Source organism: Vulpes vulpes, chromosome 15, assembly GCF_048418805.1.
Source record: "Vulpes vulpes isolate BD-2025 chromosome 15, VulVul3, whole genome shotgun sequence".
In the NCBI taxonomy this organism is placed as follows: domain Eukaryota; kingdom Metazoa; phylum Chordata; class Mammalia; order Carnivora; family Canidae; genus Vulpes; species Vulpes vulpes.
The window spans coordinates 22,208,133-22,234,967 of record NC_132794.1 but is presented as its reverse complement, the minus strand read 5'-3'; the positions used below and the strand labels follow the sequence as shown (position 1 = coordinate 22,234,967).

The 26,835-nt window shown below is 34.1% G+C and overlaps 1 protein-coding gene across 2 annotated transcripts in view; it reads left to right on the top strand.

Annotated features, from left to right (window-relative positions):
- The window catches only part of NCAM2 (neural cell adhesion molecule 2), a 503,824-nt gene that overhangs the window by 290,219 nt on the left and 186,770 nt on the right, over positions 1-26,835 (top strand). For both annotated transcript variants that reach the window (XM_025995672.2, XM_025995673.2), the window contains exons 2-5: positions 4,261-4,335; positions 7,695-7,901; positions 10,138-10,281; positions 15,795-15,932. In XM_025995672.2, coding sequence (XP_025851457.1) covers positions 4,261-4,335; positions 7,695-7,901; positions 10,138-10,281; positions 15,795-15,932 — 564 coding nt within the window. The remainder of the gene's footprint in view (positions 1-4,260; positions 4,336-7,694; positions 7,902-10,137; positions 10,282-15,794; positions 15,933-26,835) is intronic.

The window sequence follows — 26,835 nt, the reverse complement described above, 5'->3', positions numbered from 1 at the left end:
TAATTTAAGCTTTGTTATGATAGCGATTACCTTTGTGTTGCCTATGTTCTATCTTGAGAAATAATTTTCATTTAGGAAATAAATTGCAGTTCTGTATATTCTTTTCATTAGCTCTCCTCCTGATATTCTTTTCCATGTTGGTGACCCCTGTTTCGCTGAAGTAGAAAATCTTAATATCTTTGACTTTTTCCCTATTCATCCTAATTTTCTAATTGATCCCAGGTGTAACTTCTATTTTGATCTTTCTTTGTTATTACATCTGTTCCGGTCTTTCCAAATTCTTTGCCACAAGCCAGCTCAGATACTCAACATAACTACCCTAGAGTGCATGTCCCCTTAATTATTGTCAGTCATCCTATCTTTGCCTAACCTTTACTAAATGCCAATTTTGTCATGTCAGTATCTATTTATAAATAATTAATGAAGAAAAATTTAAGGTTTGACATTTACTATGGCTTTTGAGATCCTCCAATGTCTTTTCAAAACTATTTCTCCAATGATAATATATTACCAATATTATACATGAACTTAACCTCCTCTATATTGACTTACTAACTATCCTCTGAATGTTCCTTGAATACTATTACCTTACCTGGAATGTCCATCAGCATACATAATCCTTACTTGGAATGTTTATCCTCTTTCTGTCTATTATAATATCTTTCATATTTTTTAAAGTTTTATTGTCCACTATGCAGGCTTCCTGATTATAAATCTCATGATGGCCGTAATTGATACATGTCATCTTATTATTTATCGTTTTATGTAGTGTTAATCTTTGCAAATAAATTATAATTCCTTTGATTTTGGAATTATGGTTTATTATTTTTGTATACCACTGAATTTAAAAGAGTGATTTGCAAAATGCATATAGTTAATAAACACTGATTTTTATAGACAATTTTTAATTTTGTAAAATTAAATCAACCTATTAAGGTTGATATTACATTCATTTCTTTGAGAATAGTTCACAGAGAACATAGGTTTATCAACGTTCCACTTTTCAGTCTGTGGGTTAAAGTTTTTTCTTACCATTCAGAATCTTTCATAAAGAAGAGCACCTGGCTGGCTCAGTCAGAAGAGCATGTGACTTTTGATCTAAGGGTTGTGAGTATACCCACATAGATGGGGTATAGAGATTTCTTAAATAAATAAAACTTTTAGAAAAAGAATGTAATGTGAAGATGAATTTTTTTTTTTACTATTCAACCTTAATTCTAATACAAAAAGATGATTTATTGGTTGAATTTTAAGAAATGCCATTATGTAATCAGTAATGACTTCTAAGGGGTGAATCTATGAAATACTATACACAGTCTTCTTTAAAGTTATTATATCTATTCCAAATATATAAAAAGTAGAACACCAAAATGAGATTGTTGAGGATCAATGAATGCCATTTAAGTTTCAAATTCCAATCCTACATAGAAATTTTAATTAGAAATGCTTAATATTATTTTTTCTAAGTGAAATAAAGGCCTCATATTACTATCCACTTTCATTTTCTGTGTGTGTAACTTGAAACACCAGAAATAAAGGAGAGATTAACAAGGTAGGTATCAAATAGATGAGTCCTATCCAGTTTTTTATGGACACAACTTTTGACACTATAAAACTTTAATTTTCTTCTGATATTTGGGTCCAAAATGAGACTATTGGAGGTGGCCATGGGTCAAGAATGATTACAAGGGACTCTGGATGTTAAATCACGAGAGCCATGATTAAGACATGACCTTAAACTTTAGTTCTTCAAGTTTTTCCTAATATGCACATGTTTTAATGTATCTATATAGGTCAATAGTGCAAATTGAGCCTTTGGGAAATGTATTAAACTAGGTTATTACATATTTTCTTTTTTTATTTTAATAACCTGAAATATAGCAGTGTGTCTAGTCACCAAAATGCCCATGAAAAATATGTTCTTGATTAATGGGTGAATTGATAGTTTTGCTTAATGAAAAATTAACCAAGTATTTTAATATAAATTAACTAATTAATTTCAGGCTCAATTCCATTTTATTACAATGATAGGATATTTATTATACCCATAAGCAAAATAGTATAAAATTACCGAGAACTATATTTAACATTTAAAGTGCTTACATCCTTCAAGTTTTGTCTTTTCTATAAACTTTTCCTTAAGAAAGCAAATTTACTACAGAGACCAAAGATGGAAATTATTTAAACAACAATTGGCAGACATTTCTCAAACTGTCTGATATACTTAAATTCAATTTAAGGGAATGAAGTCATTCCAAAATTGTATAATGTCACTAATGTCAGTGTCCTGTATCTGCCGTGTAATAAGCTCTTGGTGTTTATCCATTGTTCTGCCATATAGTCATATTTTTTTTATCAGTTTAATTAAGCAAGGAACAGAAGTGAGGTTGATGAGCCTTCACTTTCAGAAATTTACATTTAAATAAGGTAGAGAAATTAATATAAGTAGCTATTATGTAAGTTTGATGAAAATGCCTACTGATCAAAGATATTTATTTATTGATAGCATAAAGAGACTAACAAAGAATGTTTTGTAAAGTTATTGATATTTTACTCTTGCTTTGAGGATAGAATATAGCCAGCCATGTGGACATGTGAAAAAGGGAGAGAAAGCCAGAGGAAATAGGTTTGAGTGAATACATAGTGGCAGGAAAATAAGAGTCCATGGAGAAAGGGCAGGGATAATTAATTGCGGTTGTCTCTAGCTTCAGAACATTGAGAAAGATTAATTGGAAATAAACTTGGAAAGGTAAGTTTTCTTTCAATTAAAATTTGTATAATAATTAATTGGGCTCAGTAAATCCACTTTGAGGACTTTTGAACTAGGAAGGTGAAATTGAACAGTTTTAGAAACTTATGCATACAACAGCCTGAGAAATACTTCATGGAAAAAGAGATTGAAGAGAGAAAAGTCAGAAAAAGAAATAAATAATCTGATACATCACCATCTCAGATTAAAATAAACATCTCACATCAAAATTAATGAGTACATGTGTTAGGGGAAAAGTATGGGAAATAAATAAGAATGCAAGCAAATGATATTTCAGAGGCTGTATCTCCAAGACTTGAAAACTGATTGACGGTGACCAAAACATGGAATATAAACAGAGAGCAAGTTTTGGTGGAAGGGAAATGGGTTCAGTTTGCACATAGAAAATTTGAAATTAGGGATCCCTGGGTGGTGCAGCGGTTTAGCGCTTGCCTTTGGCCCAGGGCGCGATCCTGGAGACCCGGGATCGAATCCCACGTCGGGCTCCCGGTGCATGGAGCCTGCTTCTCCCTCTGCCTGTGTCTCTGCCTCTCTCTCTCTGTGACTATCATAAATAAATTTTTTAAAAAAATTTGAAATTAAAACATGCTGTCCAAACGGAATTCTAGCTGAGGGTTGGAAATCACAAGATTAGATTTTGGAAAAGCGCATACTAAAGATTCAAAGAAAAAAGCAGGGGCAGCCTCGGTGGCTCAGTGGTTTAGCGCAGCCTTCAGCCCAGGGCCTGATCCTGGAGTCCTGTGATGGAGTCCCATATCGAGCTCCCTGCATGGAGCCTGCTTCTCCCTCTGCCTCTGTCTGTGCCTCTCTCTTTCTGTGTCTGTCATGAATAAGTAAATAAAATATTTAAAAAATAATAATAATAATTCTAGTTACCTTCTAAAATCTTAGAATATTCAGCTATTTTATTTCAACTTTGACAACAAACTTATTGAACATCTCGATTTTATTACTAGTTTACTGGTTCCTTCACTTATTTATTTATCTTGTGAAAATAATGCTCATTCACATTTCTTATGTAATATTTTTCTTCTTTTCATGGAAATATTTTAGTAGATGGTTAAAATGTAGTTTATATTTTTATTGTTATGATGACAGTATAAGATTTACTCTTTCAAACAAGGCTCCCTATGTTGGGCAAACATTTTCTGTAGTTATTGCCCAATGTGGTAGTACATATACAACCAAGAATGCAAATATGAAAATGAATATGAATTTACTTATTTACATGATCAACAAATTTCAACATGTTAGATTTAATAAGTCTTATATTTGGTCTGGTTGTGAATTACATCTAATCAGACATAATGCTGTTAGACTCTATTTTATAATTTGATTATATTTTATAAAACTTTCATTTCTTTTTACAGGTACAAAAATTTACAGGGAAAATAATTGCTGTTTGGACTGTGGAGTTTATAGATCATGTAATAAAATCTTAGAATTCATGTTGAAAGCCATACTAAATTATTATTTAATTTTTTTTTCAGCTCTTCTTCAAGTGACAATTTCACTTAGCAAAGTAGAGCTTAGTGTGGGCGAATCTAAATTCTTCACATGTACAGGTATGTATTTCTACAAATATTTTCAGATGATGACTTGTTTTATGCTTTAATAATTTAATATTATATATTTGCAAAATTTAGATAGTGAAAAATTCTCTGAAAATAAAACCTTATTATCATTGGGCTTATGGGACTGGGAAGTGTTAATAACCATATTTTGCATGTTAAAAAGTATGAATTTTATTTCTGTTAATTCCAAGTTATTAATTTTTCCTGCCAGACTAGCTCATTTATTTTGAAAATAACTTATTATCAAATATATTGTATGCACAATAACTTAATAAATTCAAATATTATTATTGTATAAATGGTAATATGAGGATGAATGAAAATATTATAACTGAATTATCTTTGTAAATATATAATGAATAAATTAGATATGGCACACTGCATTATAGTTGTACCTGAATGAAAACTTTGGGACAAAGAAAATCAAATCCATCCTTATGAAAAGTGAATTTAAAAAAAGTAAATATTGAATCAGCAAAACTTTTTGCAAGAATTTTGAGACTATTAATCAAAAATATCATATATCATAATACCTGTGGGAAGTTTTATGGACCTCATTTAGTTTAATCATGCATATGCAGAATTTTTTCAGAAGACATTTAAATACCTAAGCAATGAATTCTAATTCAGAGTACTATAGAGCTCACAAATGCACACATATGACTTCTATTTATATTCATCAAATTCATTTTTATGCATACAAGCCTTCATAGCCAAAGTTTTAAAAAGTATTCATCCAGTGCCAGAATTGCTTTTTAGAGTATTTTATTTTTTTAAAGATCTTATTGATTTGTTCATGAGACACACAGAGAGAAGGCAGAGACACAGGCAGAGGGAGAAGCAGGCTCCTTGCAGGGAGCCGGATGTGGGACTTCCAGAACTCTGGGATCATGCCCTGAGCTGAAGGCAGATGCTCAACAGCTGAGCCACCCAGGCGTCCCAACTTTTTAGAGTATTTTAAAATTGTTTGTATTCCTGATTATGCTTAAGTAATTCAAAATTGGCTTAAAATTGGCATTTCTGACATAAAATGACAAGTAGAAAGGCAGAGAGCAAGTGAGATATTGGTTTATCATCATTTATTATGTTAGCAGAGCTTTAGCATAAGAAAGTAGATCATTGTTTATGAATCTCATCCATGTTTTATATACACAAGTGCACATATGCGCACACAGCTCAATTGTGTCACATATTCACAGAATGGTAGTTAAAAATGTTGTATATACACAGCGATTTAAATTATATAATGTTATTACCTCTGTAGGTATTACATAAGGTCAAATTAAGCCATAATTTTAAAGAATGAATTAACATCATTCAGTGGTACTAAGTTTCGCTCTTAAAATAAGATAAAATAATGAAATATTTTCTTTTCCTTGTATAAAGTTGCATAACCAAGAGCCATACTGTTGTCATGTAAATTTCCTTATATACATTAAATACAGTAATAAAACAAGAGTCTAAAAATCAGATGTGGGAAACCCTTGCAAGTCGGAATGCTTTCATATATTTTTTTCCACTACAGTGCTGACCAAGTTGATATGACTCTGAAGTTTCCTAACACACTAAAACATAGACATCTGAACTCAATAAAATATATGTCTAAAATTGATATATCAGACCCTCAGAGAGCTAAATAAAAGTATGTCATAACTAGCAAATTAATTTGTATACCACATTTTTAAGAAAATACAAAATTTAATGATATTTATCAGTATGTCCAATAGTCTAGTCTTAATAAATAACATAGAGGGATCCCTGGGTGGCGCAGCGGCTTGGCGCCTGCCTTTGGCTCAGGGCGCGATCCTGGAGACCCGGGATCGAGTCCCACGTCGGGCTCCCGGTGCATGGAGCCTGCTTCTCCCTCTGCCTGTGTCTCTGCCTCTCTCTCTCTCTGTGACTATCATAAATTAAAAAAAAAAAAAAAAAAAAAAAAAAACATAGAAAGTTTCACTGGAAATTAGTAGTTGTTAGAGATGACATAAAAAGAGAAGAATGACTGCTCTCTGAAAATCCATAATAAACTCTCCATGATAATGGAATTTTATACCATATTATTAAGGAAAAGAATGCCCAAAATATTTCACAGAATATCCTAGTTACTGTATAAAGTGAGATTTTTGTACTGTTCAAATTTAAAGTGCTACTCATTTAAATTATTCATTTGTAACTTCTCTGTAGAGAGAGGAATTAAAACACATACCTCCCCCAAATGAGTCATTCCATAACTCTTAAGATTTTATGGTTCTGTCCAGAAAGAACTGAAGATAACATATCTTATATCCATTTAAGATTTAACTAAACTGTCTTTCATACTTTTTGCTCAAGCAGGTCTAATTTGATATGGTAAGCACAATAATTTGTTCCTAAAGCCATTTCTTGGTAATAAAATAAGAAGGAACAATGTTTTTCAAAGTTGTCCTGCCAATGTTAGTTAACTTTATGCATTTTCCCCTGATACTTTTGAGTTAATAGCATATACTGCTTCCACAAATTATCTCTCAACTAATTAGGTGAAATACATCCTTTTCGTGAGTAAAAGCAAATATTGGAAGTTTTTATGAAGAGGATAAGAACCTGGATTCTAAATTGGAAAACTTAAATAAATGTTTACCCTATAATGATTTGGTTGTAATTGCCTAACAGTAGAAGTATCATTTCAATGTATTCTAATTATCGTATGATTAAATAGTTAACAGTTTTAGATTAAAATGATGAAATTATTCATTTCATTTGAGAAAGAGATTAGGACTCCATTTCAAAAAATAATTATTAACCTTATCTGTATAAGTTTAACAACTTGGGAAATTAATTCCAAATTCAGTATTATCAAAAGCCAAAGTTTATTTTGTGTAAGATTTACATTGTTATGAGCTGTACTTAATTGGGAAAAAAGTGCTATCTCCTGACCCTAGCAAGGAGAATTGGGAACAGGTGAAATCATGTTAGTAATCGTGTTTCTGTTCAGATGTATTGATCTCATTTAATTTATGTCTGACTCGGTGGCCAAAGCAAGCTTCGTAACTTAACTGCAGTAATAATTCATAGATTGCTATGGTAAAATTTCAACTATCAGAGCTTAAATACCAAACTGGAAGTTTCCTATAGAACTTCTGGGTTTTGCTTATGCAAACAGGATTGAATTCTCAACACTGAATAAATACGAATGAACATGTGTGCTAACATTTGTGTTTACTTTCAATTTTGTAAGATTTTTCAGACTTCCAGCCTTCTCTTATTTACATTTTCCCCCAAAATTGTTAAAAATTGTTACATAATAGTAAATGTCAATGCCAAAACAAACACTTGAAACATATTTTCAAACATTTCTTTTCCATTGCTCTTTGCAGCAATTGGTGAACCTGAGAGTATAGATTGGTATAATCCTCAAGGAGAGAAGATAATTTCAACCCAGAGAGTAGCAGTGCAAAAGGAAGGTGTTAGATCACGATTAACCATCTATAATGCGAACATAGAGGATGCAGGGATCTATCGTTGTCAAGCAACAGATGCCAAAGGACAGACACAAGAAGCTACAGTTGTTTTGGAAATTTACCGTAAGTCATGCATTTATTAGTTGATTGAAATTGTGATTGTATAAAAACTTGAACAAAAAGTGTGTTTAATAAAAAATAACACCCATGAAGAACTATGTGATAGGCAACGTTCTAAGACCATTAAAAGTATCAGCTTGTTCATATTTTACCATAGTGCATCTCTAAAATAGAATGGATAATAGGAAATAGTTTATTATAAACACGTAGATGGAGCCACTTCTGTTGGTTAAATAAGAGAGATGAAAATGTTTTAATATTCTCCACCCATTAAAAATCTGTTGGACAAATAGAAAACAGTAGATTATTTAATGTTAAGAAATTTATAGGGAGTACTTTTTCATTCTAAAATAAAGTTCAGGATTAGAACAAGTGAAATAACATATATGGTAACACTGAACAGTCTAGAATGAGAACTGAGAAAAGGTCAGTGAAGAAGAGTAGACACACAAAAAACTGAAAACTCATCTACTGGAGAATAATATCTAGCTGAATTCTTCACCATCAGAATTTTCATTAACAAGGTTCCACATTTACACCTCATTTTATGACTTGAGATTGCCCGCTCTCTGCATTCCTTCACCCTTCTTACATTTAGGAATCCTTAGCCTATTTGTTTGTTTGTTTGAAGATTTATTTATTTATTTTAAAGAAAGAGAGGGGGAAGGGCAGGGTGCAAGGGGGGGGCGGTGGGGAGACAGTCTTAAGTAGACTGCTTGCTGAGCAGGAAGCCCAACGCAAGGCTGAGCACAGAGCCCCACACAGGGCTCCATCTCATGATCCTGAGATCACAATCTGAGCCCAAACCAAGAGTCCAGTGCTTAACTGACTGCACCACCGTAGTGGCCCAGGAATCATTAACCTGTTTAAGAACACTGTAAAGCCTGTTGACTCCCTAGGCTGTATCACTTACTTTAGTGGCTTTGAGCAAATACCTGTCCTCTCTGTCTTCAGTTTTGTCATCTATAAAATGGATATAATACTATTACCTACCTCATACACAGAGTTATTTTGAGCACTACATTAATATTGTACAGTGCTTAGAACAATGCCTTAAAATTAATACGTGATAGTATTTCTACTACGTATAAAGAAAAATATGTGAAAATCTATAAAATTCTAAATATTAAGTCATAAGACATCTCTTCCTTATAGATTTATTATTATTATTATTATTATTATTATTATTATTATAGAAATAAGACAGGAAGAAAAAGAAAGGCAAAGCATTCCCACAGCATGACTTCCTCTTTGATGCCCAGGGCAAATTGTTGGCATATTACTGCCCTCTCTGTTTCTGATTTAGATTTCACCCCACTCCTTTTGGCTTCTAAGCTCCTTAAGAAAAGTTAGTGTACCTATTTATGTGACTCTACTGTACCTATTTCATAAATAGATAAAAAATTAATTGAAGTGATCCTTTCACAGACTTAGTATTTGGAAAGATTTTTCCTTACTTTGAATGATGCCTGGCATTTTGAAGATGCCTGGTGTTGTTTTGTAAACTAAAGAAATGACTTTTTTATTTTTCCTGGCAAAAACAATGAATTACTTTTGCGAAAACTTATCAACAGGCATAAATACCCATGTTCATTCATTCTTTCAACACATTTATTGGGTGTCTACTACATAACAGACAATATTCTGAGTCCTAGACACTCATTAAAACGGAACTGTCACTGGCCAATTGGTGCTTATATTTTAATGAGCAGAGAAAGACAAGCAATGAATGAGCTTAGAAAAATACATGGGTGCCATTTATACATGCTATAGATTTCTATAGTGAAGAAAGCTAATAAGATAAAGAGATGGAGAGAAGTGGATTAGCAAGGGAGATAGTTACTTTATTTGTGAAGGTTGAGCAGAAATCTGAAGGAATTCAAAGGATCACAAGTGCCTGAGGATGAGAACAAACCTGAAATGCAATTCCTTGAATTGCAAAGACAGTTTGGATCACAGGGACTAGGAAAAGAGAGAAGAAATTGAGATCCAAGTTGTGGGTTGACTCCAGTTCACTTAGGATCTAATATGGCGTTTGTGAGGACTTTGACTTTTCTTCTCAGTGAGATGTGAAGTTCTTGGGTAGAGGAATTACATTATTTGGCTTAAGGTTTTAAAAGATCTAGAGTTAACTAATGATTTAATCATAGCATCAATCAGCACAGATTTTGGAATATGTTATTGGGAGAACTGAGCAAGCAATAATACTTTTATGGTTTGTTTTACTTTCTTGATACAGAAAAACTCACTTTCAAAGAAGTGGTATCTCCTCAAGAATTCAAACAAGGAGAGGATGCAGAAGTGGTTTGCCGAGTCAGCAGCTCACCTGCCCCTGTTGTCAGCTGGTTGTATCATAATGAGGAAGTCACCGCTCTTTCCGACAGTTAGTATTTGGGTAACTCCCTAAATTATATGTTCTAATAACATTGCAATTTTTAGAAAGACTGGATCCACCTTGTTGAATATAGAATTTTTTTTTTTTTTATCCTGAGCATCAAATAACTGTTCTGAGGACTTTAAAGTTTTAAAGTAGGGATTGGCAAACCATAGACCTTGGGCTGAATTCAGCCCCTCTGCTATTTTTTTGTGGTATCATGAGATTGCAGCCAAACTTCACTGTTACATAGAATGCATGGCCACTTTGGGGACAGGGTTGAGCAGCTATGACACAGATGGTGTAACCTACCAAGCCTACAAGACTTACCATTTGGAGATTTACAAAAAAAGTTTGCTGACTCTATCTTATTAAAGAAAAAGTTAGTACAAACAATTTAAAGATAAGTGAGTGAAGGAATCAATCCTGATCCATTCAAATTCTACATATTATAGTTCAAACATCATTCCGTAGGCTCATCTACATAATCTTATAATAATATCTATATGAATCCTGTTTATTATTCTGGCACTGTTCTTTCAGAGATATCTACGTGTTCTAAATATTATGGTAAAATGCATATGGATAATAGACAAAAAAGTACATTCATTCAAATTGTCTTCATAATTTTGATTCAGATTGAGCTAAAATTCCAGAATAATATGACATCTGAAATTGAAAGCATAATTTGCTTACATTATGCTACTTTACCATTGTGCATTGGGAAGCATTTTCAATTTAGAATATTTTTCAATGCACCTGCACTGCAGAGAGTTACAAAATAATTGAATCTTTTTAAATACTCTCCATCTTGGATGATTCCGTTGTGTGTTTTCTAGGAGATAAAACTTATAGCATAAAGGAGAGAGAGCAGATAGTATCTATTTTTGAATATGTACAGAGAATGTGCCATAATCATGTTTAATAGTCATTTTTTTAAATTTTGAGACAATTTTTCTGGTCTTAGCATTTTCAGCATTTGTCATTTATTGACTACCTCTCTTTTTTTCTATTATAATAAGTTAGTGAGAAATAATACTTTATTTCCTCTGACTTTATTTCAGGATAACTGCTTTATATCTTATTAACAAATCACATGAGTACATTGTGCAATGTATTTTCAGCAATTTTTACCTCAATAGTAAAGAAAAGGCAATTCTTTTATAGCAGTTAAATGACAATGTCTAAACATTTTCAGATTGCCTCATCTTAGACTTCAAGTGTGCATCTGGTTTATTGTGAACCTTAATTACATGAAGGTTTTGAAATGAATTATAGTTTTTAAAAGACACGTAGAATAAAAGCCTCAAAGCAGAGATTGATAGTCAAGTGTGTTGGTGACAGAGGAGTGCTATTTCTGTGATACAGCTCACACATTTTTTTCCCCAGTATCCAGGGAGGAGATGATTTGAAGCTGGAATGCCATTATGGTTCTACTCCTTTCCTTGGCCTAGAAACTTTGAATCTTCTAAGTGCTCTGTATCTAATTCAGATTCCCTATCTGTAAACAGTGGGTTATTATCTCCAATTTCAACAATAGTTGTTGGGTTTCAATAAGACTTTAGGCACATAATAAATATTTTTAAATGAATGAATGTTTGTATATATATCGGTTTCTCAACACAATAACATTCATCTTTATCCTCCCTTCTCATTGAGTTTTGAAATCTCAAGAATCAGGGTTACCAGAATTATATGCACTCGGCTATAACTAGAACAACAATAACCAAAAAATCCAATGCAGGGGAAGTGACTAGTCTAGAGTAAGCATGAAATGAAATATGGCTCTGAGTTGTATGGCAAGCAAAGAAAAAAAGACATTTTTTTTTTCTTTTAAACTCTAGGATATAAAGGACTTAGGTGAATTGTGAGGAGGGACAAGCTTTCTAATCTTTTAATATTGAAGGAACTCACCACATAGTTCATTGTGGAGCAATTTGCAAATTCATAATGGATTTATAAGAAATAATATTCTTCACCTGATTATACCTTGTATGGCCCTTTTATTAAAGCTAATGGAATAAGATTACATTTATAACTATGAAAGGAACATGTAAAGAGATTTAGAATAATGTAGTATGTCCAGGTAACTTCCTAAAGCCTTAATGTGGTACGTGAGTAAAGTTTGCAGGCTCCAGATGATATAATGAAAGGTTGGAAATGTCCATCTTATTAGCCTTGCTTTTGGTAGCAGCTGTATGGCAGGTATTTATAATTAAAATTCCAATAGAATATTTGAAGTGGAGGTTTTCCATGTTGCTTGTTGAAAGGAATCCATCTGCTAAAGAACCCAAGCATTTAGGGAGTAAATGTGCCACTTTGTTACAAAGTTGAATATCTTGACTTAGTATCCTCAAGATGGAGGGATATGCTATTGCAGCTGCTCATTCAACCTCAGCCAGTTTGAAAGTTATCTCTAAAATATCCTAGATGCCTTTATAATTGCCTAATGAAGTACCTTGTTTGCATCAAAAACTATGGATAATTTTGTTCAATAATTTTTTTTTATGTAATCTACTTCCAGTATAAAAATTCATTCAATTTTAAACTAGTTGTTGAAAACCTAATGTGTGCCATTTAGCATGCTGAATGGTGGCTAGTCATAGATATCAAGGTAAATAAGTACTCTGCCTTCAAAATGCTAATAATCGGCAGCCAGGGTGGCTCAGTGGTTTAGCGCCGCCTTCAGCCCAGGGCCTGATCCTGGAGACCCGGGATTGAGTCTCACGTCAGGCGCCCTGCATGGAGCCTGCTTCTCCCTCCCCCTTGTCTCTGACTCTCTGTCTCTGTGTCTCTCATGAATAAATAAATAAAACCTTTAGAAAAATGCTAATACTCTAGTAGAAAAGATTAATAGAGAATCAATGAAAACAAGATATATTGAGGTCTATGAAAAGAAAAATTCAATGACAGAGGATGATTTAAAAAAAAAGAATACCTCAACCTGTTAGGGCAGGGGAGGGTGTCCGAGATGTCTGCTGAAGAGAGAAATAATCCTTAAATATGAAAAGGAATAAGCCAGGCAAAGAGTGGTGGGGACTTTTCAGAAGGGGAAAATGCCATCTGCAGTGGCCTGGAGGTAAAAGACACTATGAATGATGCTTTTCAGAAACTGGAATTAGTTCATTATAATGGGAATTTATGAATAAGTGCAACTAGAATACTCATACTAATAGACAAATATAAACTAGGATTGATCATAAAGGACTAATAAGAAAGGAAACTGGAAAGGAAGGTTGAGCCAAGTCATTATGGCCTTAACATCCCTGCTAAAGAATCTGGAGTTTATCCAAAGGGAACATCACTAAAGGATTTTAATCAAGGCAGTAACATGACCCAATATGAATTTGAGAAAGATATTAATGCTTCAGTGAGGAGAATGAATTGGATGGTCATCAAGGCAAAACTCCAGGCAGTGATAACAATTCAAACCCTAATGAAATAGTTGCTGAAGGATAAGGAGATGTAGACTAAGTAATGATTAAGGCAGAAGTCACAGGACATAAGGTTTGATTAAATATGCAATGAAGGAAGATGGAGAAGTCAAGGATGACTCAAGGAATTTGACTTGGGCAAATAATTCAACGTAAAGATGCATGAAGACAGAACTGGGAGACCATATGCAAAATTCCAGGGATAGATAGTAAAGTAAATTTTTCATTTGCTGATTTTGAAGTATTTACAGTCCTTTTGAGTAACGATATCTATTCTACTGTTAAACACTTTTATAATCATTTAATGGTCTGGTCTGAAGAAAAATTGCTAGTCTCAAAATATAGATGGTGATTGAAGCCATAAGAGTAGATGAGACCAATCATCAGTGGCTGGGGAAGGAGAAGAGAAGAGAATTAGAAAACAATTTGCCTAAAGAAACATAAAGCAGATCACTTATTGAGTATTATCTTATTTTATTTATTTTTCTTAATGCAGTAATGAAAATTTGCATTTTAATAATGAAACTTCTGTATAATTGAGTGAAACAAATAGTCTCTAATAATCAAATAGTTCTGATATCCAAAGTTATGTGTGATTGACTAAAGCAGTGCCTTCTGAGCTGAAAATCATGGTTGCTGCTTTATAATCAACATTTCTGTCTCTGGGATCTTCTGAATCTACATATTTCCAATCTGTGTTAATTATCTTTTGCTTACCCATATGAAGCAAAGTCCTAGTCTGATGACTCCCCTACTTGTGTTTGTAGTCCAAACTAGAATTGATATGGTATTAAGGAGTTGCATTAAGGAAACAGGATATAGCAGATCAATCCCAAATCTGAATTGACTCCAAACTGGCTGATATCAAAGCAGTTAATTTCTCATTTATACAAAGTCCAGTTAGCAGCAAACCTAGGGGGGTAGGACTGTACCCAATGCATCCATTCATCACTCTAGGCAGAGGGAGGCTCTACCTTTATCTCATGTGCCTTCCATGTTTGCCCTAACCTATCAAGCCACCAGATAAGGAAAGAGCAGTAAACATTGGAATAGATCCAAAAAGTAAATTTCAATGGTATAACAATAAACAGCTCATCCCAGAGATGAATACCTTAAACTAATCGGCATTTATACTTTACCAAAAGGTCCAAGGGGGTCAAGGACATATTTCTCTTATTTACCAAAGCATCTCAAATACTGTACATACCAAATAGACAATGTTTAATGATGTATTAATTAATGAAATTTAAGATATTGCTTTTGCAACATGTTTTAAAATAGGACCAGATATCAGACCATTCTTTACTTGATAAGAAGGAAAAAGGTGTTAGCACTACGACAAAATTGTGATGATTCAAAAATCAGGCCAGACCTTCTAGAAGCACTGTCAGGCTGAGATGATGCCTAGGCCAGCCAGATTATTTTAAGCAATCTACTAATGCATGCCCTGTAACAGCTTATTTTTAATGTATATTCATGTGCATATACTCACATGTAAAATGGAATATTCAAATAAAAATAATCAAGTCTAATCTGTTCATTCCTAAAGTGAATTATCTTACATTCAGAAAAAAATTCGAATAAATTCAGTATGTGGCCATTTTATATATCCTCTATGTGAATTGAATATTATTGTATCATTTAGCTGCCTCCTCAGAGTATACAAAATTATTAGTTTAATTATTGTGTGAGGAAGACTGTTCAGTTTTCTAAACCTTTCCCATACACAAGTTGCTACATATTTGCAGTCAAAATGTCTTCATGTTTGCAATATCTAATCTCTCAGCATTGTTCTTTTGTGTATCATTTCTGCATTCAGAGTACCAAGGGGAAAATAATAGCCTAACCGTTTTATGTGGAAATAAAGTCTTGAATGTGTTTTAGAAAAAAAAAGGTGTAACAAGGCAGTGTGGAGTGGAAAAATTGAAGCCATGAAATTACATTTTACTTTCAAATTTGAATTTGTTTGTTGATGAAAAGTTTGATAGTGTCAGACAAGTGCCATATTTTAACTCTTAGCAATTTAGAGCACACTGGACTCTGCTTTCAATTACTGATATCATTTCCTCCCCTTTGCTTACTTTCCAGATCGCTTTGCTATGCTAGCCAACAATAATCTGCAGATTCTCAACATCAATAAAAGTGATGAAGGTATATACAGGTGTGAAGGAAGAGTAGAGGCTAGGGGAGAAATTGACTTCCGTGATATCATCGTTATTGTTAATGGTAAGCAGAGAATACTTTGTATGTATCGTATTATTATGCATGTTGGGAATATGTTTATTGAAAGGGCAACCTTGCACATGCAGCATTCTAATACACCTCTTCTTTACCTGGAGGAAATCTCCTCATCCCAGCAGTAGAATCTGTTACATTGTGTGTAGCCTCAAGGACAGGATCCGTGACTTATTTAACATCATCCTCTTCTTTTACAAAGATTCTCTAAGACACTAGCTGCCTTTTTCTGGCTTTGTAGTTGAAAGAATGCTAAATGAAACCTAGTAAAGTATCATACTAGATTTTACTTTTAAATTGCATGAATCACTTGTTGCTTAAACTGATCTATTTAACAGTTTTGTAGGTCTTCTCAAATTTAAATTTAATAATTGATTCCACAGGGAGATTGATAACTAAGTTTATGATATCACGATGACATCTCTTCTTCCAAACTTGGCTTCTCCTGCTATATTTCCTGCCTGTGTTAACATGACATTCTGTGAGCCCAGATGATATATTAATGTTATCCTGGTTGTCTCCATTTTGGTAATCTAATCTGTAAATGACATGTGCATTGCATACTTTTAACATCTTTAAAATATATTCTATTATGAGATCCCTCCGTAAGAGTGAGCCCTTTCAAATTTTTTTTTTCTGGAATTGCTATAACCTTTTTCCTTTACTCTTAGTCTCATGATTTCAACAACTTTTTCTCCATCCAGCCCTCCAACACTTAAAATTGTCAATGCTTCCCATTACCTTTGAGCCAAAATCAAAACCACTTTTTTGCTCTAGGAATCCTTTTATGATCACCAGCCCCTCTTCCCTAACATTCAACCATTAGCAGCTTACGCTTCAGCCATATGGAAATACAAGTAGTAACAGTACACAAATGCAGTTTTGTTTTTTCTTCTTCTTGAAAATAACAAGTTAGGGTTGCCTAGGTGTCTCTGTTGGTTAAACATCCAGCTCTTGATTTCAGCTCAGGTCATGATCTCAGGGTTGTGAGTTGGAGCCCCACATCAGGCTCTGCGCTAGTCATGGAGCCTGCTTAAATGCTCTCTCCCTCTCCTTCTACCCCTCCCACCACAAAAAGTAAAATAACAAGTTAGTGATAACTATAATGATAGGATTCTGTAAACAGAATGTCATTTGTTCTTTTTAGAATAGACAAAATATAATATTAAGGAGTTAGCCACATGTTTCCTGTGAGTTAGAGCAAGGACAGAGAAATGAATCTGTGTCTTCTTCTGTATTCTATCCCCATCCCACCATGAGCTCACTCTCTCCAGGGTCTTGAAGACTGGAGAATACTAGGAATCTCATATAGATCTAAAAGAGTTCATTGGTCTTTTCTTACTTGCAGCAAAGGAGTTTAACCACAAAGTTATTGCTGAAGGAGAAGGAGAATATTAAAATACTGCTATCTTTTTTCTCTCCTTCTCCAAGTTGTAATTCATTGGGATTTGTGGATAATATAATGGAATAGACCAGATAGTATGACATGAAAACTAGACAGGCTGGTAAAAATTGCACATGCTCATGAAGGAGGCCAAAGGGCCAGGCTTCCAGAGAAGAAGCTTTTCTCTTTTAGAAATGCAGAGTCCAGTATTTATTAAGAGTACCATACCCCAGAGGTTTTGACCTTCAACACAAGGGAATGGTTTCAGTGCATGAAGAATAGTTTAAAGTGTAGATGTGTATCTATATCTGTATCTCCATCTATTTCTATTACCATTAAGCATCTTTAAACTATTTCTTTTATGTCCAGGAAACAAAGATAACTTACACTGTTTAATTATTGACATTTTTATACTGTGCTTTATTTTCAAAATAATTTATGCTGGCATATGTAAGTGTATTTTGTCACAGACAAATCATTGTGCTGAGTATTCTTTTATGAAAATGGGAATTATAATATTCTTACATATAAAGTTTTGGAGGCAGTATGTAAATATTTACTATTATATGTTATATATATGGATATATATGTCAAATTATGCACATATTTTACACTAAAACATTAACTGAAGTCTGATACTACAAAAGAAGTGTTATCTAGCCAACATAGCATGTTCACCCTTCATTAAATATTTTGTTATTGTAATTTCTCATGTAATACACTTAATAAGTGTTCTAATCCATTTCCATACTAGTTTATCTGTGAATGTTTATACATGATTACATTTATTTCAAAAGAGGCATTATTTGGGTATGGGTGTGTTGGGTTAACAAAGTTTGAATCTTCAAGTCCATCGTGGTGTACGCCCAAAGTGGAATATTTAGTTCTGAATGTCTATTCCTATTATGTCAGGGTTCACAAGTAGATAAACATGAGATTGTATTATTTTGTACCACTCAAATCAATCATGTAGACGGTTTTCTGTTCTGCCTGCATCAGATGGAGCCTCCCAAAGGCAGGCAAATCATTCTCCTTCTATATCCCAATTTCCTCTAACAGAATCAACTACAGATCCTAATCTGACCTTTGCTCGATCATTGCTTTATCTCTACTTCTTCTAATTAGTCACATTTTCCCTTTCTGGTCACAGACACTCATACCATAGAATTCCTGGTGCCACTACTCTTCAAAATAACAGTGTTCACAAAAATCAGCCATTGATTTATTTCGCTTCTGGATGATGCAGTTGCACCCTGTCAAGGGAATGCATTGACTAATGCCACCAGTTCATCTGTGCTTTTCTCTCACATTTTGCCTTTACTTCAGCCAGAAAAATCATTCTGTTCTGGTCTTATTGACTCTGGTGCTTCTTACTGACTACTGGCTCCTTTTAAATTTTGAACTCTTATTAGAATTATCCCCCTATTAATTCTCTCTAATAAAACCTCTTAAAGATGTTTCAATGAAAAGTTCAAGGGTACAAAAATAATTAATAATAGTAATAATAATAATAATAATAAAGCAATTGCTTTATCCACATTATCTTATCTCTCTTTTTAATTACAAATTTGATTTGTTCTATGACTTTTTCCTTAATTTATGTTGCAAGCCCTCTCTCTTAATTGCTAATAATTTTTATCCTAACTGATTTGGATTTTATCCTGGACCTCCTTTACTTGTCTCCTTTCTCCTCAAGTACACTGGAGTCCCAACCAAAGGCTCCAGGCAACTCCTTATGTACATTTCACTACTTCCTGTAAAATCTTGGCTCTGGAAGAAATTCTTCTCTTTCTTCTATATTTTGCTTTTGAAAACATTTCCCTCAAATTTCCTTTCTTCCAATTCATACTTTTTGTTTCAATAATTAGTTGAAAGATATATTTTCTAGGTTCCTCTGTGGTACCAGCAGTACTAAATGTTAGGAATATTTTTTCTTTTCTTTTCTTTTCTTTTCTTTTCTTTTCTTTTCTTTTCTTTTCTTTTCTTTTCCTTTCTTTTCTTTTCTTTTCTTTTCTTTTCTTTTCTTTTCTTTTCTTTTCTTTTCTTTTTTTTTTTTCTAAAGATGTATTTATTTGACAGAGAATAGGGAGAGCCAGAGAGCACAAGCAAGAGGTATGGCAGCAGGTTGGGGGAGAAGCAGGCTTCCCACTAAGTAGGGAGTGGGATGCAGGGTTTCTTCCCAGCCCCCTGTGATCATGACTTGAGCCTAAGGCAGATGCTTAACTGACTGAGACACCCAGATGCCCCAGGAATATTTTTTTTCTTAACTTCCTCAGTGACTTTCTTACTATATTTTTTAATGCCTGTGTACAGTTTTTCACAAATACTTCTCTCCTCCACTGAAAAGGTTATATATCACTGCTCGTTGATATGTGGATTATAGTGCTTCTGGTGGGAGAGTTATGCATCCCCACCCAATTGATGATGTGACTGGTCTGGTCAATGGTGTATAAGCAAACACAGTGTACATTATGATGAAATAAGCTGCAAGAAGAATCACATGTTTCTTATCCTGTTCTTTCCTTCTGACATGAAACTAACATGACACAAAGAGAGACTTCTCATTCACCTTGGACACCATGTTGAAGACATGTGCAGCAGAGTCACAGCTGGTCTGCAGGTGCAGACACATAACATAAATAAGAAGTAAAAGCATAATTTTTTTAAGCTCTGAAATATAAGAGTCATTTGTTATCGCAAAAAAGCAGACAAATGCAATGCCAGTGGCTTTTTCCTACTTAAAATAAGCAAATTAAATACTGTTTAACCTAGGGGTACTTCTAAAATTACTTCACTGACTGTGGCACAGGCATCTTATAATCCTACTTTCCCCTGATGGTGATCGTTCTTATGATTTTTTTATCACCTTATCAAAATATTAGAAATTCAACTGAAGACTTTGGATAGCAGTTTCAATATTAACTTATATTGCATTTATATATTTATTGAACAGGTACATATGAAGTGCTAACTGTATGTTTCACAGTATGTTATGCTCAAAATACTAGTAGGCTTAATGTAACATCATTTCCCTCAAAGCACTTAGAGTTTTATCTTAATAACTTAAGGTAATCAATTTTACTAAAGTCCTTTATTGTTTATGAGGCAGTTGGATACAAAAGCATATACTAAGGGCAATTTATATGGATATACATGGACTATTTTATAATAAGAAGAGGCACCTAATGTGGCTTAAAGGAAGACATGCTTGGTATTTGGGACAAATCTATTGATGAAAAAGTGTTACCTTATAGAACAGAGAGAGAGAGTGATAGAGAAATAAAACAGTATCTACAAAAGAGAAGATAGGTATGATATGAAAAAGCATCCAAAAACTGTGACTGGATGTGATATTTTGGGGAGGGAGTGACAGTAGTGTTGGGTGAAGATACAGCTGGAAAACAGGTAGGGCCAGATCATGGAGGACTATGGACTATCTTCTATGAGACAGAGATGAACTGACATGGAAGAACAGGAAAACTAGAGAGCAAGGGCATTGACAGAAGGATAGAGGCAGGGAAAGAAAGTGAGTTAGTTAAAGTGAAAGATAATTAGGGCCCCAGAGAAATGGAGAAGGAGATACATAATCAGGTATTATTTGAAGCAAAGTCTTTGTGTTACACATGTGTCACAGAGGCTAGAGCAATCAAGGGTAATTTGATGGTTTTTAGTGTAGATTCTAGGTTTTCTGTATAATAAATGCAAACATAAGTGACCAACAAAGTGAGAACTAAAATATATCTGCTGAATTTGACCATTATGAGATTACCAGAGACATTAGAGTCAATGATAGCATTGAATAGCCTGGAAAAAATTCATACTGCAATGTCCTGAAGAATGTACATTGTACATTCATTTGAAGAACGAAGGTAGCAAAGACACAGCATTTGTTACCCCAGCTCATTGGAATCATTTGTTAAATAGGAAACATCACAAGTTTGAATTAAAGACTTGAGGAAATGGTTGGAGTTTTAGGACATTTGTAAGGAAGATAGCCCTTGAACATAAGGAGGATATCTTTTATCCTGAGCCTGGAGCAAGAGAGTCAGAAATGAGTTAGGATGTGGATAAATTAATTCAAAGATAGGTCTGGTTGATAATTTAAGAGAAATATTGCCACATGAGTTCACTATTCTATTTCCAATCACCTGGCTTCCGTCACCTAGCAAACATTGATATACTCTGGATATTGCTCAAATATTTCTCCATGGTTTTCTGTGTTTACATCTGCTCTTTATTGGATTTTCAAGTAAGCTTTCTAACATGCCTAAAATTTTTTTCACAAATCTTCCAGTGGCTCTCTTCCTTTTATTATTATACCTTACGTTATTACATATTTGATAAATTGGCTGGCCATATTCTCTATAAATTCCTGGATGCTTTTTACTAGATAGTTATGTTATGCACCCCCCCCCCCACAGACACACTACTACAAAATCTTAGTTACATTTCTTAAAAGAAAATCAAAATCATTTCTGTCTTTTTAACCCATGCCCCATCAGACTCCTAGCCCTTCGTTAAGTAGAACAGTCTCTAAAGCTGCTCAGAAAACGTCCATACAAATGACAGGTCTGGAAATAAGTCTTAAATTTAAAGTGTAGTCAATAGAAAGTTATTTTTTATAAAATGCTCTTTTAAAGTATAATGATTCATTATTTTCCAAATCTTTTGTAAATTTGTGGAGAGTGATCCACTAATTGCCAATTCAAACTTGGGATAATGGAAGCAGGAACAATTCAGAGTGGATGAAAAACACCTAGTGGTATAATTTTACAGCAATTGTGTCTTTAGTCTTCCTTTGAACATTAAAATCAACAGTAAGTGACAATGGCCAGAGATATTTGTGCAAGTACATGTCAGAATGGATAGTGCACTTTGTTAATGCAGTGGCCTTCAGGCAGTGATTTTGTATTCCTACCCATTTTCTACCCATTTCTGAAAATTAAGAACATTGGATACTTTTCTTTAAAAAAAAAATGAAGTCAGAATTTTCTTCTTTAAATTTTACACAACGTTATATAACATAAAGGATATAGAAAAATAGAAAAGATAGTGAACTAGCCTCTTTATCAATAATATAATTGAATCAACCATTCAGAGCAATAGTTTAAGTCAGTTTAATGACTGCAAATTATGATGGAATTTCTAAGTAATAGCAATAAAATGTAATTCACCAAAGAATTACTAAATAGCATTTGTCAAAACCAGACTATTTTCTGATGTTATTATTATTATTTTTTTACCCCTAATGGTCCCATTAATTTTAAAAGATTACAAGTCTAAGAATATAAGGTAGACTTTTTTTTTCTTTTTACTCTTATCCAATGCTATTTTAGAAATTTCCAGGGGCACCTGAGTGGCTCAGTCAGTTAAGCATCTGCCTTCAGCTCAGATCATGATCTCAGGGTCCTGGGATAAGCCCCAAGTCAAGCTTCTGCTCAGCAGGGAATCTGCTTCTCTCTCTGTCTCTCCACTCTCCTGCTCATGCTGGCTCTCCCTCTCTCACTTTCTCAAATAAATAAATAAAATATTAAAAAAAAAAAAAGAAATATCCATACTATAGAAATGTGACAGATATCGGGACGCCTGGGTGGCTCAGCAGTTGAACACCTCCCTTTGGCCCAGGATGTGATCCTGGATCAAGTCCCACATCAGGCTCCCCATAGGGAGCCTGCTTTTCCCTCTGCCTATGTCTCTTCCTCTCTCTGTGTGTCTCTCTCACGAATAAATAAATAAAATCTTAAAAAAAAAAAAAAGAAATGTGACAGATACGTTAGCATGAGAATCCACTTCCCCAGCCTCAGTCTTGAGTTCAGCCAAGAAAGAATTCAGAGCCAAACTCTTAAATAAGCAAGGGTCAAAGTGAAATACTCTCAAGGCAGGGGAGTGGGCAGGTGTGACTGCATGCCAGGGGCGGGGGTCCAGGTTATCTTTTCTTTTTTATGTTTGCATAGGTTATGAGTCATAGCTAGGGTGGTCTCTGACTGAGGTTGCTTTTAGTCATCTGAGGGACTCCTCCTGCCTGTTGGGAGGGGAAGTCTTTGGCTCTCTATGGTCTTTGTTGGAACTGCGATGGCCGCCTTCCCCCGCAGGGAGGGAGGGTCAAAATAGCAATGTAAATGTGTCAAAATGAAGCTAGAGTTTGCTATAGGACTGAATTAATAGGGAAGAATGCATGCGGATCCCTTGGGGTTTGGAACTTGCTGTTTGGAACTTGGTTTCCACCCTATATATCAGTCTGAAAGCACCTATTCCCTGCTCATATCTAGCTAACTGCCTATTCTATCAGATAGATAGACAGATGAATCACCTACGTATATCTAAGGACATTTTTTTTTTTTGCCTTTCCCATCAACATACATAATTGGTGTGAATATTTAATATAGTTTCTTCCTTTTCTTCAATCTGTATTTCTTTTTTGCCCAGAATTTCCTAGGCACAAAGGGCATAATATTATATTTGCAAGGTTGTAGAAAAGCATACATTTGTTTTACAAGGTATTCCTTTCCAAAGGCAGAATTATCCCATTGTTTGAATCAGATCCCAGCTCTGAACTCAACCATCCTCTGAATGGCAGTTTCCTGCAGGTTAGGTAGAGATCGGTCTTTGTAATTTTTCTGTAACCCTTGGTTAATAAGTACAGAAGTGAATACTATCATTTGTGAAAGCAATAACAAAAATTTCAAGAAATCTATAGTGGCTACAAGATTCTGCAACGATGGAAATATTTTACATTTCATGGAATCAATCAGTAAAGTAAAAGACACCATCAGCCTATTATCTGGCATTGTGCAGATGAATGACATTGAGGACAATTAGTGTCTAAATTACATTCATGATATTCATGAGTTCTGTTCTTCAAAGTCTGCTACACTAAAGGATAACTTAGGAAGCAGTGTCACTATTTTATTCATACTGCAAGTTACTTATGACCAGTATTTCTTGCTTTCACTTACTATTTTTTTTTGCATCATATCCTGTGATTTTCAATAAAAGTGTAGGTAGCCAGAGCATGTGTATTTTTAACAGTGGAAATAGTTTAGAAACAGAAAGAATTCCATTTAAGTATGGATTAAATAAATACCCAGTTGTAAGTAAAATTAGTTCCCTAAACTGAACACATTTTTAAGTACAGTATGGTTTGCCCCTTTATGTAGGTACATTTAGTTTTTCCAGGGTAAAGGAGTGTGTAGGCTCTATATAAAATGAGTCTTCTGTCTCTGTCTCACACACATATACACACACACACAAAAGTAGCCTGATTTCTATTTTCTCTGTAAGACTTAATTCAAGTGTCATGTCTAGCAAGCTTTTCCCAATTTTATCTGCCTCATTACCTGACTTTCTCTCCTTGAGATCTCATAGCACTCAGTTCATCTCTGTAAAATTTTCCCAAGTTCAGTTATTTGAGAGGACTCACCAAATTCCATACAGAATACTCACAGAAAGGTCTTATTTTAAAGGAAAGAGCGTGCATGGTGCAGCAAGAGGAAAATAATGCAGGTGAACATCAGGCAGGCTTCTGGACACAGTCCCCAGTGTGAGATCCTCAAAAACCCTCTTTGCTCTTTACCTTGAACCTCCATCTGAGTGAGGAATCTCCAAGAAGCCTTCAGTGGGGGGGTCCTTAAGTAATTAAAGCAACTTTTATAAATTGGCCAGTCCAGGTTCAAGCTGTTAGGGCAGAAAATGTTTGGAGATTGCTAGGGGAGTTTCTGGCTCATCATAAATTTCAAAGCCTTTATCTTTGTCCAAAGTCAAACAACAGACATCCAAGTATGACCAAAGGTCTTTTAGAACTTTCTCAGCTGAGCTATTAACCACCTCCATCTCTACAATCTCTCTCTCAGTGTACCTTTCACACTGATTTGAAATTATCTATTTGTGTGTGAAATTATCTCAGACTAGATCATTAATGCTTCAAGAACAAAGGTAATATTTTATAGCATCAAGAAATACCTTAGAGTTTTGGAACTCTTAGAAAGCAGTCAACTTTAGGAATAATTTCTTCAGCTTTTAATTATTTTATACAAAAGTATCAGTACCCCAGTCACAAAAAGACATTTTATTTGATAATTATCATGGCTTACTTTTTTTCTCCTGAGGTTAAATAATGCAAATTATCTTACTATTACCTTGAGGACGTTTCTCCCTTATATTATTAATCTACCAATCCTTTTTAGTTATGTTGCATGTATTTTAACAGTCTTCTTGAGTTATATATAATACATAATAAACTGCATATTTAAAATGCCATATATATACATATATATGTATATATGAATGCCATATATATAATATGACTAATGACAATCAGGATAATACCCATTATCCACAGAAGTTCCCAGAATTTATATAAAACTAAGCATGTGGGAATGCCTGGGTGGCTCAGCGGTTGAGTGTATGCCTTTGGCTCAGGTTGTGATCCCAGAGTCCCACATCGGGCTCCCTGCATGGAGCTTTCTTCTCCCTCTGCCTATCTCTCTCTCTCTCTCTCTCTCTCATGAAATAAATAAATAAAATCTTAAAAAATATAAAAATAAAAGTAATCATGTAAGGGTGCCTGGGTGTGTCAGTCAGTTAAGTGTCTGACTCTATTTCAGCTCAGGTCATGATCTCAGAGTAATGAGATATACCCCTGAGTCAGACTCCATACTGGACATTGGAGCCTACCTAAGATTCTCTCTCTCCCTATCTACTCCTCCCCACCCCTCCCAGCTCACTCCCTCTCTCTAAAACTAAAATAAAGTAAAATAAAAAATAAGAGTAATCATACAGTATATACTCTTCTAAGTGACTTCTTTCACTCAGCAAAATTATTTGGAGATTCATTCATGTTGTTCCATGCAAATAATAACTTTATTCCTTCGTATTTCTTAGTAACATTCGATTTTAGGAATATTTCACAATTTGCTTATCTATTCACCCAAATGACCATTTGGAATGTTTCAAGTTTTTGCCTTAAAAATGAAGCTTCTATAAACATTTGTATGTATGAGTCTTTGCATGGATGTATGTTTTTATTTCTCCGGGAATAATACCTTTGAGAGGTATGACTGGATCATAGGATATGTATGTGTTTAACCTTCTTTTTAAAAAATCCACCAAATAATTTTCCAAAGTGGTTGGACTACTTTATATTCCCAAAAGCTATGTATTGGTTGCTCCACATCCTCAACAGAACATCCTAATGGTCAGACCATTTATGATTACATATTTAATAAGTGTTTAGTAGTTTCATATTTGAAGATTTAATTTGCATTTCTCTAATGACTAAAGATGTGGAGCAACCATCAGTTTTCTTTTAAAATCTTTAATCCACCTTTTTTTTTTTTACTGGATTATTTTCTTATTATGGAGATTTCAATTGCCTTGACCCTAATCTTTCAGAGGAAATATTCATTCTCTCAGTATCAAATATTTGGTTAGGTATAGGCTTTGCAGAGTTGCTCTTTATCAGGTTGAAAAGTGACCTTTCCCTAGATTGGTAAAAAATTTCATCAATAATGA